Source organism: Bacidia gigantensis (genome assembly GCF_019456465.1).
Source record: "Bacidia gigantensis strain McMullin 20006 chromosome Unknown contig_231, whole genome shotgun sequence".
Lineage (NCBI taxonomy): Eukaryota > Fungi > Ascomycota > Lecanoromycetes > Lecanorales > Ramalinaceae > Bacidia > Bacidia gigantensis.
Window position 1 is genome coordinate 422,966 of NW_025408598.1, and position 15,886 is coordinate 438,851.

Here is a 15,886-nt window from a genome sequence, read left to right on the forward strand (position 1 = left end):
AATGACTTTTCACACCCCTGAATCATCCTTGTCGTCTGTCAACGACGCCGAGGACCTGATGGAAAACCTCGGGGACCACATCTATGACAATAGCATCAGTGGGTATGTATCCGAGAACAAACCATTCGTTTTCGCGTAACTGAGGTGAGATATAGGAATCGGAAGTAATTTTTAGCATGTCTATGAGATCCAAGGTTGAGAAGTAGAAAGTCTTTGTGTTGTCCATTGCACTAGCGCTTGCAATGGCAATGCGAACTGACTTGGGATTGCGTTCCAAATCGGGGCCTCCGTGAGGGTCTTTCACTCTGATTTGACCCATTCGACGCATTGCTTCCTCATAGGCGTCCTTGCTGTTTCTGGAGAATGAGATGAATGATGTAGGCTCGCGATTGTCGCAATTCAGGTGATTGGCAAACTCTCTGTAAGTGATCACAGCATGCGGAGGCGTCGTGCAATTTAATCCCTTCCCTGAGATTATGCCTATGTTTGTCACGAATGGGGTCTCTGAGAGGCTGTCGTAGACATGGTAAAAGAGTATGTCATCTGAATTAGGCCTCAGTCGGTAAGGACGAAAGCGATCTACATTCGTCATTCTGAATTTGTTCCGGAACAGCTTGAAATTGAATGTATGTAGAGGTAGTCTGAGATTACAGATATGAAATGGCAGGTCTTCCAAAACTGAAGCAAACTAAGAGTGTTGAGAAACGACGAGTAACAAGTTTCAGACGATATATAAAAGATGGATGTTTGTCACTTGCATATTCCAGCAGTTTGTTTACTCAACGTGTAGGATATCATGGTCGCTCCTGCCTACCAGCATTCGACATGCAATTATCCTGTACGGGGTGAATAGTCCAAAACCTTTGAAATTTGACAGTCATGTGATGGTGGAACTTTGCCTGAGCGCGACCCGGCCAGCGTTGCAGCATGGAGGCACATGTGCACTGGTGTACTTGATTCTCTGAACACACGATCATGGCTTGATTATGGTGATGTTGGAAATTAGGCCTCCGGGTCAAATGATGGCCGCTAGGGACTCGGTCTGGGCGACTGCCCCCGGGGAGGCTTACCTGAAGCAATTCTGTCAAGCCGGCTGTAAGGCCTCGGAGATTGCTGGAATTCACACGGCTCCCGAGCCGCAACGACCTTACCCTTTTGGCTTTCTTTCAAAACGTGCGCGCATGCTTGCTTTTCATTGGTTTAATTGGCTAAAAACTCGCAGGCAAATCAACCTCACACCCACGCGGGAGTTCTACGGATATTGCACCAACAGAAAAAACAGCTTATGAGGCGCCCGTCATGATTGGAGAAAGACGGCCGTATTATTGCGGCACCGGCCATCGAGTTTGCAGTTTGATGGAACAGCAAGCCCGTGGCGAAAGCCACCATCCACAGCTTCAATTCTACCCCACAATTCCCCAACCACGCTTTGTTGACGAGTCACTTATTCCCTACACCCTCCTATACATACATACACAAGCAGACTGCATCCAGCAGAAGGACGGTCTTCACATCGACGTGGGCGAAGACCTATCCACGTGCAGTAAGTAGTTGAAGCGTGCAGACATCGGTATCTGCAACATGAAGCTCTGAAACCAGTACAATCACAAGCTTGAGCTTGCAGCGGATAAGGCGGTCCAACCTCCAAGCTTAGCACCTCGTCATAGTGTGTAAGACTTTTCAAGACAGCTAGAGCTTACCCTAATCTCAACCAATTGAGCTACTGGCCTTGAGCACGTCGCCGATCTGCGCCATCCATCAATTCTCCGCAATCCTTGCGAGCTCACGAGGCGAACGGAGATAGTAGGGCATTTTTAGATAGCGGCAGCAATTGCTTGACCTACATAAGCTGCTTGGCGCCTCGTCTTGTCCCTTCTACATCACACTCATCCTTGTGCTTCGATCGCCAAGAAGCACCTCGCCTTGGCCATAGCTTCTTCAGGATGGCACACGTACAGGACTATGGGCCAGCCGCCCCTCATGGCCCTGACATGAGTGGTACTCATGATCCTCTGCATACTTTGACCGACAACGAAAGGCAGATCTTCGACTACCTTCTCAAGCCTGACGATTCCTACACTGAGAATGGTGTTTACTGGGCAGACCTCAATCCTCTTTCACGCATCAAGTTTGTCACCAGCTACGATGCCAAAGAGGCCGCACGAGAATTTGGCAGCACCTGGGCAATGTTCAAGCGCGATCCACTAGCTCCTTTTGGATACTATGTTCGAAACATGGTTATACCAGGTGCTGGCCTTGGTTTAGAGGGATACGTGCTTTTCTCCATCGGCAACCTGACGCCGCTCTTCAAATCCGCGTTTTCTTCGTGCTGGAAGAAGTACCAGACATGTAACAAGACTTGGGTTCAGGCTGTCGATTACCTCGAGGTTTGCGGTATCATTGTCGGTCAGATCCTTGTTGGTATCCTTGGTGACTGGCTCGGTCGGCGATGGGGTCTCATACAGGATGCAACCATCATGTTCATCGGGCTGCTTATGCTTACTGCGGCTTGGGGTGTCACAGAAAACGGCTGGGTCATCTGCTACGTCTGGAGTCTTTTCTTCTACGGAATCGGTGTAGGCGGAGAGTATCCTATGACCGCTACGTCTGGCATGGAGAATGCTGTTGGTTCCGGTAAAGTCTCCACGAAGGACGATCGTTTGCATCGTGGCCGCAAGGTCACGAGTGCTTTCTTGATGCAGGGATGGGGTCAATTGGCTAATCAAGTGATTCTCATCGTCGCGCTACTTGTCTTCCACCACGGCTCTGGCAATCCACCTTACTCGAAAGTCGCAGCCCAGTGGACCTACCGCATGTCGTTTGCTATTCCTGCAATAGGCACCTTATGGCTGGTCTATTTCAGAGTGTTTAAAATGAAATCTGCTGGCAAGCAGTTAATGGCCGCGAAGCGCAAGCAAAAGGTGACGGGCTACGATGTTTACTCGCTGAAAATGACGTTCACCTACTTTGGTCCCCGCATGATCGCGACCGCTGGGGGTTGGTTCGCAAATGACGTCTTCTTCTATGGCAACAAGCTCTTTCAGAGCGAATTCATCAGCGTGGTGACCAACAATACGACGTCAATCATGCCTGGCTGGTTATACAATCTTATTAACGTTGGCGTCTCCCTCGTGGGATACTACATGGCTTGTACGTAACCTGCGCTCATAATTTGGCTTTGCTGACGCATTTGTAGCATTCCTGATCGACAACAAGCTCTATGGTCGCAAGTGGATGCAAATGGTTGGCTTTACCATGGACTTCATCCTTTTTGTCGTGCCAGGTTTCAAGTTCGACTACTATAAGTCGAAGCCGCACATTGGCGAGTTCCAAGCCATGTACTTTCTCTCTTCGTTCTTCAACCAATTTGGACCCAACGCAGTGACCTTCTTGGTCGCAGCTGAAGTATATCCAACCCCGATTCGCGCCACAGCACATGGTTTTTCAGCAGCATGCGGTAAGCTTGGCGCCTTGCTCGCAGCTGTGATGGGTAATTACGTCACGACCAAAGAGAAGTTCCATATTGTGCCTTGGTTCGGTCTTGGGGGCATGCTTGTCACCCTGCTCTTCTTGCCCGATACTACCGGCCTCGACTTGAAGGAGCAAGAACGCCGCTGGCAATTCATCCGCGCGGGGCGAGAACACGATTATCATGGAGTCGCCATCCACCCCAAGCATCTCTCTTGGTGGGAACGGTTCCGAGGTGTTGGGAAGTACTACGATGCAGACCTGGATTACCGCCAGAGGATCGAGGAGATGCGCCATGATTGGGAAGAAAGTCAAGCTCGAAAAGCAGATGAGAAGGGACATTTGGATGACGTCGATCATGACGACGATGACTTCTCCAGTGACGTGTCTACTTTCTTTGAAAAGACGAGGAATAGCCCAAATATTCAAGGGCAGGAGAAGTATCCTCCATCAAACGGGGGGTTGGATGAAAAGACACTTTGAAGTTCTTCTTGGAGCGAGAAGATTCAACAGTTCTTCGACGAACTATCTCTGTTTATACCTTTTACAGATTGATGTTGGCCTTCTGTGATAGAACCCTAGGTAGCCTTTGCGTTACGTTCGCTTTCTCATCCTCGAAATCCGAATACCGAGAATGGTGGTCTGAATGTACATGATTAAACACGTCACGATGTCTACTATCCACCACCATCTTTTTTTTCTACATTTGAGTAGCGCTAAGAGGAATGATGTCCTCCTGGAATAATTTTGGAGTACGGGCTAATCCAGATCTGGATTAGTCGATACCTCGAGTGCTTGTCCAATGATGTGCCTAGTTTCAACTCGTGCTGGATCCAAAGATCACTCCGTGGAGGTCAAGGTCGGCGGCCTCCACGCGTCAGCCAATTTGCTCTTCTTAGCCATTAAAACAGTCATGTAAACAACCTTAGTGTCGGGACGCTTGTCCTTTAACTGCAGGTACCTACGATGCGCGTGGATATCTGCAAGCCCTCCCGGCAGGGAGTCGTATTGACCGAAATGCAATCCGACCCCAGCTCCCTCGTCATAGCTAACGCCCAGGCGATGCTTATTATATGAACAGCCTTGAGCTCTCCGCAAGATGGAGGGTAGCTGCTCCATCGGCCTCTTTCTACGGCACCGTCCTCATCCGCCATGATGCTTCCGAGGATCCTACTAAGGCTGACTTTCGCTCAACTTATCGCTGCCAGTGCAATTGACAAGACCTTTCTCGCTCAGAGAGATTCCAACAACGTTCAAAAGATCAAGTGTGACGGCGAGCATTATACGTATGAAAGCTTGGCGGGATACGGCTTCGTTGCCTCCGATGCAAGGGATCGCTACGGAGATACGTTGGGTGGTTTCGGTAGCTCAATTGCCTTGGACCGCAAGTCATGGCAGAAGTCGAAGAATGGAACCTATACAGGCACTCTATGGGCATTGCCTGACCGGGGCTGGTAAACCTTCAATCGCAGGAAACCAGCAAATAGAGGCTTATGATGATCTAGGAACACTCAGGGTACTTTGAACTATCAGAACCGCATTCAAAAGTTCTCCCTTTCTTTCTCGCCAGCCGTGAGTGCATCTATCTCGAATCCATCCCAGCCAAACCTTAAGCTCGCATATGTGGACACCATCCTTCTCACTGGGCCGGGAGGCGTTCCCACTACCGGCCTCGACGCCGATGTGACGGGTTCGTTCGCAGCAGCAAACGGCTTTCCGATTCTACCAAAAGCTACCTACACAGGCGATGGCTTTGGTGGACCCGGAGCCGGTGGGCAGCGCCTCTCTATCGATAGTGAAGGGCTCGTTTTATCCACCAATTCGAACGGAGAGACCAGCTTCTGGGTGTCTGACGAGTACGGGCCGTACATCTACAAGTTCAACTCCCAAGGCAAGCTGATACAAGCTATCAAGCCTCCAGATGCGTTCATACCAAATCGTAATGGTAGCGTGAGCTTCAGCGCCGCCAGTCCACCAATCTACAATCCTGATGAAGTTATTGAGCCCGAGGACCCTGACACCGGCAGGGCGAACAATCAAGGTCTGGAGGGTCTAAGTGCAAGTGCCGACGGTAAAACTCTCTACGCACTCCTACAAAGCGCCCTAGACCAAGATGGTGGCCCAGATGATCCAGGACGCAAACAGTCAAGGCTACTAATGTACGATATCTCTTCCGGAAGCGCCAACAACAAAGCTGAGTACGTGGTTACACTTCCCACATATGTCAGTCCCAAGAATCAGAAAATCAAAGTCGCGGCACAATCAGAAATCCACAGTCTAGGAAACGACGAATTTCTGGTCCTTGCCCGCGACTCAGGTTCTGGAAGAGGCCAAGATGCCACAGAAAGCCAATATCGCCACGCCGACATCTTCAGTATCAAAGGCGCTGACAATATCAAGTCGAAGAAGTATGACAAAACGGACGGGGACATTGCGAACAAAGACGGCGATCTGAAGGATGGTATCAAGGGCGCGAAATACTGCTCGTTCTTGGATTTCAATGTCAATAGCGAGCTTGGCAAATTCGGTCTTCATAATGGCGGTGCCCAAGACGCGGGGTTGCTGAACGAGAAATGGGAGAGCCTTGCGCTCGTGCCCGTCAATCCGGAAACGGGAGGGCAGGATGGAGAGTGGTTTCTCTTGAGTGTGAGTGATAATGATTTCATCACGCAAAACGGGTATATGAATGGGGGAAAGTATCCTTATAAGGACGAAAGCGGGTTTGATGTGGACAGTCAAGCCTTGGTCTTCAGAGTCAAGCTACCTAAGGATGCGGCACCTTCGTAGACGAGAAGGTGAGAGAGATAGTGTGAGTATGGCAGGCTGCCCCGTTGTGGGAGCACTTGCTTCCTGCCCTTCCAACTGCAATAGAATATGCCAATTACGAGAAGTGAGTTCATGGTTCATTGTGCTCCAGTAAGGCGGAAGTTCCAGTCATTTCATGTGTATTTCCTATTCAAGATGATACCGAGTCTGCAGTGCAAAGCAATGTCTCCGTGGGGCGCGTGGCCCATTCTGCTTTTCTTTGATGCTGGTCTACATCCCTCAGTATCTTAGCGAGCCATGATGACGTAGACGCTTTTCACCAAAAATCAGACCACTTCTTGCCGTGCCACAATGACTGGGGGCGATGCTCTTGCCTGTCTAAAGCCTTGGCAGCTACACGATAATTCGCGAAACAAAATGGGGCCGCCGTTTCACAGCATGAGGCTAACATGGGGACCTGCATAATTCGTGCACAGGGCAGTCTAGACAATTGGCTGAGGGTCACGATAGTTTGATATCAGGCTCAAGCGTCACGGCGGACCGCTCCACCACCGTTTGTCATGAGACCGATCTTTTGCTCTTTCTGGTATTTCTTAACGACTTGGCGACAGTCCTGCGGCGCGACTGCAGATGACAGGGTCAGCTATGATGATGTGCAGCCTCGCCAACTGGGTTGCGGAAACGCCTCAGGAGCCTTATGATGGGAAACAGATCATTTAAGATACGGATCGGTCTCACTTTACCGATGTTTCGACTTCAGGCTCTACCTCGAGTCTTGAAAACTCCGACTGTATTCCAATTGAGGCACGTCCAACTGCAAAGCCACACACAATGCACGCCCTCACAGTCCTCTCGCTCCTCACCACAACTCCCCTCACCACCGCCCTAACCCCTCGTGCCCTCCTCCCCCGCGCCGACGCAGACCAAATCGACAAACCCTGCTCCATCCCCTCCATCGGCTCCGGAACCTGCCAATACACCAAAGACTGCACAAGCACCGGCTTCAACGTCGCCGGCCACTGCCCCGGCTCCGACAGCGTCCAATGCTGCGTGAAACAATCCTGCGGGAGCGGGGGCACATGCCAGAACGTTGGCGACGACGCTTGCAAGGGGTCGTTCGCAACGAATCTGTGTCCGGGAGGCGATGATATAAAGGTACCCCCTCCCCGCCTGCCTTGCATTCACTCCAGTATTAAGCTAACCCTTCAGTGCTGCACCTCCTCCTCATCCCCCACGCCCCCGCCCTCTGACCCTCCCTCCGGAGGCGGCGGGGGCGCAGCCATCCTCTCCGCCGCCCTCGCCGAAGTCGGCAAATACCCCTACGTCTGGGGCGGCGGGGGCTGCGCCGGCCCCTCGTCCGGCGGCTTCGACTGCTCGGGCCTGACGCAGTATGCCGTCTGCCAGGCGCTGGGGTCCTCCTCCCCGATCCCTCGTACCGCGCAAACGCAGTTCCTTTCATCCAAGGGAAAGAAGATCCCACGAGGGGACGCTGAGCCGGGGGATTTGATCTTCTGGGGGAGTAATGCCCCCGGGTGCGCAACGGGGGTCGAGCATGTGGGAATTTTGAAGGAGAAGGAAGGAGGGGCGGAGGGGTTGGGCGTCATGGTTAATGCCGCGCATACGGGGACGAAGGTTAGGGTGCAGGATGTTTGGAGCAGTAGTGGGGGGAGACGATCTGTGGGAGTGCGGTGAGGTTTTGGTAAGGCTAAGAGGTAAGACGGGGGAAAAGGGGAGAAGGGGGGTGTAAGATAGGAGGTGGATGTTATGATGTGATGAATCCTGGTATCAGTCAAGTCCTTGCTTTTATCGCTGTATGATGTGAAGGCTGACATCACCAAACATACTTCGACAATGTCCAAACTAATTCGAGGTAGCTGTCTACTTTCGAAAACGTTCACTTCTATTTCGATCCGTTCGTACCCGTCCCTTCCCAGTCCATTTGACCACTAGAGCCTGCGGATCCTGGGTTCGGCAATTGCGCAGCATTCGTCTTGTGCCTCTCAGATCGCGCAGCTCCATATGTGTCAATTCTCGGGTGAGCAGACTCATCGTCTAGCGGTTCGTACTGTACGTCGAGCTGGATTGTCCACGCTTGTGCATTGCGATCCATATCGAACAACTTGTCAAAGGTCTCTTTATCGAGGTTTTGAATAAAGATTTGTGCATGTGAATCTCTAGCTTGGAGTTCAATGTTGTGTTTAAAGGTAGCGAAGTCGACGACGTTGCTCGGTATAGAGCAGACGAGGGATACTGGCAAATTTGGATGTCTGTCTTTGTTTCCAGTGGATGGACGGAGTTCTTGCATGTCGGCAGTCCTTTTCCGGGCGAGGTCGTGTTGATTGAATTTACTACTGAGGTCAATCGTGTGTGTTTTCGCCAGTAAGACAAACGTGCTTTTGAAAGAGTCCCATAAGCGTCTTTGAAGATTTTCAGTGCAAAGTTAAATCAGTTTCACCAAAGGATTTTTGTGAGGCAAACTTCGCCTTTCGTGAGCAATGTGCAAAGACGATTTAGAACCGACTAGGACTTCCAAGGTACTTCTGCTTTGATCGATCTTGGACTATGTGAGTAATGCAAGTATAAAGTCTAGCAGGGATCTAATGCCTTCATGAGACTTCTCGAACCTTCAACTTCCCGGATGAAATGCACTGTACGTTCACCAGACGATTCTCTCATCTGCGTAGCTAACATAAAGCAATGTTCATGGTAGTGCCTTCCGCTGCAAGAATCTGGTCAGTAATGGCCACTTGGTGGTATTTGACACTACTAACCTAGCACAGATAGAAGTTTGCCAGCTTCCACAAATTCTAAATTCTCTGCCTTCTTCACCTTCCCCACTAGTAGAACGATCAATGACTCATTCACGTCAGTAAAAGACTGAAAACATACTGTTCTTAACATGCCAATCCATGCCAACCATGATCATCAATCCATCGAAACAGTATACCTCCGCCGCCATGACTGACCAAGCCTTGTACGAGTTCCGAAAGCAAGCAGCCATGTGTCCTCTCACCTCTTCCTGTGTGACGCTAGGTTGGCGTGCTGGCATAACTTCGTCAATAGCATCGCGCAGATCCTGTTCAACCATGAAATATGCTTCACAGTCACAACACTTATACATAAAGATCGTGGCCGAGACATTCTCATCGCTCAAAGTCAACATAGGTCTAGAGAGCATCTTTGCTGTTTTTGCCTTTACCTCTTCCTTGGTCGGAATCGAAAGTAATCCGTTCTTCAGAGCTTTGGTAAGACCAAGGATCATGCCATGGCGCTTTACGTCGATTCCCGTCGGGAGTTGGGGTATTCGGGTGAGAAAGGAGTTGCATTCTCCTTTGAAGAGGGTGAACTCCTGATTTGTATCTACTGCGAGGTCTGGCAGATTCAATAAGGAGAATTTGAAGCAAGAACTGCAGTAGTAGCGAGCCGGTTTGTAAGTGGGAAAGGTCCATCGATCGTTTCGCAATGAGGCACTTGAACTGCTTTCGGCGGTAGAATCCATGGCAAGTTGCTATAATGGTTGCGGCTAATTGGATATGACGAGATACTGGCAGTTTCCGTGATTCACGATGGGAAGACTTCCTGGTTGAAGTTTGAGGAGACCTCTAGGAGTTTAACACTTCATACCCCCACTAGGCTGTGTGAGTGACACAGATCTTCATGCTCAAATCACGGAACAACGGGATCATATGCATGCTGCCATGTGTTGAGGGTAGCAAACATGTGGTTACATTGATCTTGCGCTTAGAAGTGACGATTCAATGTTAAGGGACCTTCAAATGCTAACGCACCCTTTCATATTGTGTCGAACAAAGCATCAATCGCCTAGAAGGTTTGTCATGTTTCTCAATTCTTTGGTCAAGAAAATTGATACGCCTGTGGATTCCAAGCCTCCACTCAAGTCAGGACTGTGAGCGGAAAATTGGGGTATTATTGATTTGCTGGGAAGGAGACATTCCACACTCTGTCTTGAGAATTGTGGCCTTACCAAATCAAGGAGCAGTCCATCGACGGACTGCATCAGCTGGCAAATCTCAACATTCGATTTAAACGCTTTGAGACCCGATAGCTAGCACTAGTCGCCAAGTTTTAATTATATCAAGCCGGTGTTCTGAAAGCTCCTACCCTGCAAATTTGATGCATCAAGTCGAATAAAGTTTTGAAAATTCCGGTCTTGTTCAGCATGTTCTCTCATTATTGCCTTGCGTCACATCCAGTATTCCTTAATAGTCTTCATATAGAGCCTTGTAGTCTCCACAGCCCAACATCATCAAGGCCGGCTCCCCTAATTTTGACCTCCTTCCAGAGCACTTGGAAGAATTACACTCTACACACTGAATGACCATCTTCTGATACTTTTGGAGCCCAGAATTTGGATTATTTTGAGTGTCGTATTTGTTGGATGTTACACCTTGAGCAATCTCACATCTGGTAGGGGATCGGCTGCCGTCAGGATCCGGGGATGCTTCGATTCCTTCTTCGCCTTCTTCATCCCGAACCCACCGAGCCTCTCTCGTCCTCCAAGCAATGTCTTCGTTTTCTCCTGCAAGAATGTGTATATGAGGAACTTCCAGCCTCAATGCAGATGCTGCGGCTTTGAATTTCTGTTTGGTATCACTCGTCAGACCATCGATGACCTCTGCAGGATTCAGAGTCGTTGCAACACGACAAGAGACATTCAATGGTCTGCTCTCGGCATCCGCAAGTGCCTCGGCGATTGGGATCGTCAAGTACCCAGACACTTCTGCCGATGGACAATTATACGAACCACGACCATTCTGATCATAAAATTTCAGCAATGTGAAAGACAGACGCACACGGAAGTCTTTGAAGAATATCTGCATTGAAGAATTGGCCTTAGCATTATGTGAGGGCACTATGAGGCATTGTCCAACTTATCTCTTTGTATTCTGGGATATTGTCGGCCCAAGACCGAGTGAAAGGATGGGTGAGGCTATTCAAATAATCATGCACAGTGTCGTAATGTATCATATCGCTCTCATCACCCCAAATTGATTCATCGTCACCCCAAAGTGATTCATCGTCACCCGAGTCGCCCAGTCGAGCATGCCGCTGTTCCCACTCGAGTGGGGAATAGTGGTCACCCAATTTGCAAGTGCTCTGAACACATCTTCTCCTATGATTCCGTGACGCAACTTTTGTCTGATATATGCTGTCATTCAAACAATCTTTGACCATGACTAAAATCTCCTCGGGAAAGTTTTTCAGAGCTGACGTCGTTTTCCCCATACAGATTCTTAGTGTTTTGATAGGCTTCTTTGCCCCTACGTATGATTCCAGACGGGCCGCAAGCTGAGTGTGGCTAACACGTATAGCCCAGGCAAGGGTCACCTTGAGGTCCATGGGAGAATTCATGTTTGGTCAGATGATAGTACTAGCAATTCAAAACATGATGTAAGACGAACCCGATCTATTAAATTTACAGATTAGTGTCGAGGATCAGGATATGAAATTGTCAGGGCGAAATGATTGCCGCATCGGGGGAAACCTTGACCTTTGACGAAAAAAGAGAATGGGCTACTCGACCGAAAGCAAAGGCACGTTTACAAAGGCTACCCGTGAACCATGTAATTTGGTATGGCAAACGAATTTGGGCAAAGAACCGCGAACGTATCTCACATTGTGACCATTGGAAGAGTGTGCGAGGCAGACAGGGTCGCAAGGCCGTGCTAACCTGTACGCCTTCGCACCTGGTCCCTTTCTCGCACCAGTGTTCCAAAGTGGGAAAATTCCTAGGGTGTCATTCTGTAGATGTATTATGATCGGCGACGACGCCCGCGCCGTACCCTTAGCATTGACACAATCTTACAGTAGGGGTTTTAATCTAAGACAAAAGTATCTGTGTCCAACCCTTCAAACCGCCAAAACCCGTGTCGTCTGCCTAAGCAATGCAGTACCTCCATACCATCACCCAAGCCTTCCATTCGTTCAACAGACCATGAGATGGCTTTATACTGATATGTAGTGAAAGCGACATTGTCGCCCAACCTTGTATATGGAGTGAATACCAGGTCACCATGTTCAGCATCGTCAAACCAGACGCGCAATTCACAAGCTGGGGAAGTCTGGGAGCGGGCTAGACAAGAGCCGCACAGTAGCTTACCACGCCGACATACTTGATCCATGAGTTTGCGGTGAATAGACGGTCGATCGAAACCCTTCAGGTTAGAATCAATAGAGAGCGTAAGGATAGACCACTGCATTCTAAGGTCTTGGGTAAGGTTTTGGGGTAGCATACTTCCATCGCAGGTCACAAGTCTATGCTCGAAAACATCCTCAAAGGAGTATGAGCGCCCCGTTTGGAAAGAGCCCGACGCTGTTTTGTATTCCCCAAGGGGCTGCAAAAATTGCCAAAACGTCTTCGCCACTGGAGAAAAGCCATTCTCTATCAGCTCAACAAGCAGAGATATGGTGAATTCGTACATGAGTCTTCGCTGTCTATCTTCGTCAGCATACACAGTCTCACCTACCTGTCGTTCCAGTTCTGAGGCCCAGCGACGTGCGAATTTAGCTTGAGTCTTGGGCGTCGTTATCACTTGATCCATTTGCCATAACATGCCCTGAACCTTTAAGCCATCTTTTGATAATGACGAAGGCTGCAAGCGAAACATTGTGTCACGTTCTTCAACGTATCCAATGTCACTTAGGCTACCAGCAGGTATCGGACCCCAAGAAAAGCCATAAGCCTGTCCTGACGAACCACATTCAGTCTCTCGGTAGAGACTTCTTCCAGATTCTCGATAATCACCCACTTTCTCTTTCACCTTGATGCCAGATTGATATGTATACCAACCGAGACCCGCAGTCTGACCGTATCCACTCAGCAGCGACATGTCCCCGTTCACAATTGCTAAGGTAAGAGCACACGTAGAGAATGAAGAACGCGATTCTTCAAGCACTCTAGTGCTAATGCGGCGCTCGTAATTGCACATATTTGCTAGAATGGCCAACCTGTCTGGGAAAAATGAGTTCTGGCGCTCTGCAAGGAACGTGATCGCCTGTGCAGCGTTGCATTGCTGGCGATACGACGTTTCCTGTCTGGACGCATGTATAGCAGGAAGTTTGTTCGGCAGGATTGTAGGAATACGATTCCAAAGTTCATCAGCACAATTAGATGCATGTATAGCAGAACTCGTATCAGACCAGACATTCTGAGCAAATCCTTCCTCAATCAAATTTCGCGCATTTACCATCGCTTCCTGAAAGTCCCAAAGGCTGATCTCCACCTCGTCTGAAATTTGACCGAAAACTTCCGGTTTGTCAAGCCCAGGGCATCCAATAAGAAAGGACATACTGACCCCTGCAGAGATTGATTCCTGTAGCGTCCAAGCGCGTGAGAACCACTGATCATTAGTGAATGTCTCAAGAATGTCATCTAACGCTTCGATGTTGTCAGGGTCAAAGTCAAAGAAGCCTGGATCAACGACTGATGCGAACACATCGAGCTCAGCTTGGGTCTCAAAACACGACTCCAATATTGCTATTGGATGGGTGGAGTCTTGATAAACTAGATCCATATTTTGAATAGCATCTTCCTTTTCTAGGGAGTCATCTGGTTAATGCATTCTTGGTCAATCCATATAGCAGCAACACTGTGGAGATCTGAGTAAGCAAGAGCGCGGTGGAGGACGTCTGGAGGTGCATTGATTTGTCTGGTGCTACCGTCTTCCAGGACGACTTTCAGAGGGGGCTCATCGTCAGTACTGTACCAACCAGCTTGCTCTCGTCTCCAGCAATAGGAGACTGCGACATAATGCTCAGAATCCACCAATGCCGAGCATGACTTCAACTTTAGTAACTTTGACGGATCTTTTTCATCCTGCGAATTTTGCCTCTCCAGGAACCGCATTCTGCTTGATTGGGATCGCTCGCGGGTTGAAACATTCGCTGCAACGTCCAAAATTGCCTGGCGCATCTCTACTGATGAGCTATGAATGTCTTGAAACATAAGGCTTTCATCATTTGAGGCCTCGCGAGGGTCATATGCCACCTTGACGCCCCTTACCCTCTTCAAGAATGCTGCCAGTTTGCTATCTAATTCATCTTCGTCGACCATAATGCTTGTATTATTTCGCGAACGCGTTGACTACACATGGTCAAGAAGGCATCAAATTCTTCGAACTCAAGTACAAATATTGGTGTCCTATGTGTAATAGCAGAATCGGTTCGGAAAGGACACTAGCGTCGTAATTAGCTCCGTATTGGGTCCCTGCCGCAGATCATCGGCTTTGTTTACAGCTGCCTTTAGATTCTTTTACCAATTACTGTAAAAGCTCCAACCCATTTCAAGATTCGCTTGAATCATCGTAGCGTATTACCAGTCTTCAATGGCTCCTGCCAGAACAAGAATGCCAAAATCCTCAATCGAGAGCGATACTTCGACGCGACAACACACTCACTCACCTGCCACAACCCCACAACGAAGTCCGCAAAAAAGATTTATGAAGATTACAGCAACTCAGAAACAGGCCCTCATCGACAATTTGCAGCTAGAAGGTAATCTTGCTCCTTAAATTCTCCAAGACTCGGTTCTAGATTAACATGCCTCTAGTGACTGAAAGAGCACGAAAACTCAGAGCCCAATATGCGATGCAAGCGCAAAGCCTGCGATCTCGAATCGAATTACGCGTGAACCGCATTCCTACAGCATTAAGGAAGACCAATATGGGCGAGCTACACGCAAAACACGAGACAGCACAGCAGCAAAAGGAGAAGGCTACAAATGCACAAGCTTTCACGAAACAGGCCCCTAGGATTGCAGAACCAAGACCAGCAAAACAAACCGTGGAAGCAAAGAAAGAGGGGATGCCTGCTAAGAGCAGAGGTAAGAAGAGAAACAGGTACGATCTGGACATTGCTCCTCAGAATGTGCGCTCATGTTCATAGTGATGAAATGGAATGCGGAGAAATCGTCAAGATCCACGAGGACCCTATAGAGAACCCGAAGAAACGGGCCAAAGCCAACAAGAATGCAACTACAGCCCGAGCTCCGCATCCATCGACTGTGCTTTCACCAAAATCCGCAAATTCGCGTACTCTTCCTCAATCACCCGTCCGTCCCCATCTAGGCTCACCAGCGAAGTCTTTTCAGTCTCATGCAACCTCTCCTTTGAAACCACAGGTTGTACTGGTGAAACCCGAGCCTGCAGCATCCGCAGCAGCGACGGCAGCCTTAGCGAAAATGGTCAATGAGAAAACGAAGGGAAGACCAAAGTCGGCTGCAGGCAAGCGGCCAGGTGGAAAGAAGGGACCTAGCCCTGAGGAGCAGACTGAGAATCCGAGGACAGTGAGTAGTGCAAGCAATGTATCAGCGACATCTTCAGGTACGACCATTGTTAAACCGGCGAAGAAGGTGGCCAAAACTGCTGTCAAGAAGAAAGTAGTAGCAAACACTGGAGGGAAAAGAGTGGATCCTCCAGCAACAGGACGCAGAGTGTTGCGCAAACGCGGATAGATTTCAAGAAGTGATAATGGACGATCTTCAATTTACACCCCAACTGTCGTATCGTTTTCGATCAGTGCGAAACTAAGAAATGCACGACGACAATTAGGGTTTTGAAAACGAGACTAGTCTCAATGTGGAAGATACACAACTTTCTTTAGTCATCCTCACATCCAAACTATCTCCATCTTA

General features: G+C 49.1%; 6 protein-coding genes across 6 annotated transcripts; 3 read left to right on the forward strand and 3 right to left on the reverse strand.

The window, feature by feature from the left end:
* Positions 1-22: 22 nt before the first annotated feature.
* KY384_004126 (uncharacterized protein) lies at positions 23-592 on the reverse strand (the record flags this gene model as incomplete). Its single annotated transcript, XM_044812632.1, has 1 exon — positions 23-592. One exon carries the CDS (start codon positions 590-592, stop codon positions 23-25), a length of 570 nt encoding a protein of 189 aa, XP_044670052.1.
* A 1,351-nt stretch (positions 593-1,943) lies between these two features.
* KY384_004127 (uncharacterized protein) lies at positions 1,944-3,951 on the forward strand (the record flags this gene model as incomplete). Its single annotated transcript, XM_044812633.1, has 2 exons — positions 1,944-3,150; positions 3,197-3,951. 2 exons carry the CDS (start codon positions 1,944-1,946, stop codon positions 3,949-3,951), a joined length of 1,962 nt encoding a protein of 653 aa, XP_044670053.1.
* A 669-nt stretch (positions 3,952-4,620) lies between these two features.
* On the forward strand, positions 4,621-6,255 carry KY384_004128 (uncharacterized protein; the record flags this gene model as incomplete). The annotated part of the gene is made up of 2 exons (XM_044812634.1): positions 4,621-4,922; positions 4,974-6,255. The coding sequence occupies 2 exons, from the start codon at positions 4,621-4,623 to the stop codon at positions 6,253-6,255; spliced, it is 1,584 nt and encodes a 527-aa protein (XP_044670054.1).
* Positions 6,256-8,134: 1,879 nt separating this feature from the next.
* KY384_004129 (uncharacterized protein) lies at positions 8,135-9,733 on the reverse strand (the record flags this gene model as incomplete). Its single annotated transcript, XM_044812635.1, has 3 exons — positions 8,135-8,651; positions 8,900-8,918; positions 9,124-9,733. The coding sequence occupies 3 exons, from the start codon at positions 9,731-9,733 to the stop codon at positions 8,135-8,137; spliced, it is 1,146 nt and encodes a 381-aa protein (XP_044670055.1).
* Positions 9,734-10,454: 721 nt separating this feature from the next.
* Positions 10,455-14,308, reverse strand: KY384_004130 (uncharacterized protein; the record flags this gene model as incomplete). The annotated part of the gene is made up of 3 exons (XM_044812636.1): positions 10,455-11,107; positions 12,158-13,792; positions 13,915-14,308. The coding sequence occupies 3 exons, from the start codon at positions 14,306-14,308 to the stop codon at positions 10,455-10,457; spliced, it is 2,682 nt and encodes an 893-aa protein (XP_044670056.1).
* A 271-nt stretch (positions 14,309-14,579) lies between these two features.
* Positions 14,580-15,706, forward strand: KY384_004131 (uncharacterized protein; the record flags this gene model as incomplete). The annotated part of the gene is made up of 3 exons (XM_044812637.1): positions 14,580-14,748; positions 14,804-15,092; positions 15,139-15,706. The coding sequence occupies 3 exons, from the start codon at positions 14,580-14,582 to the stop codon at positions 15,704-15,706; spliced, it is 1,026 nt and encodes a 341-aa protein (XP_044670057.1).
* Positions 15,707-15,886: the final 180 nt, after the last annotated feature.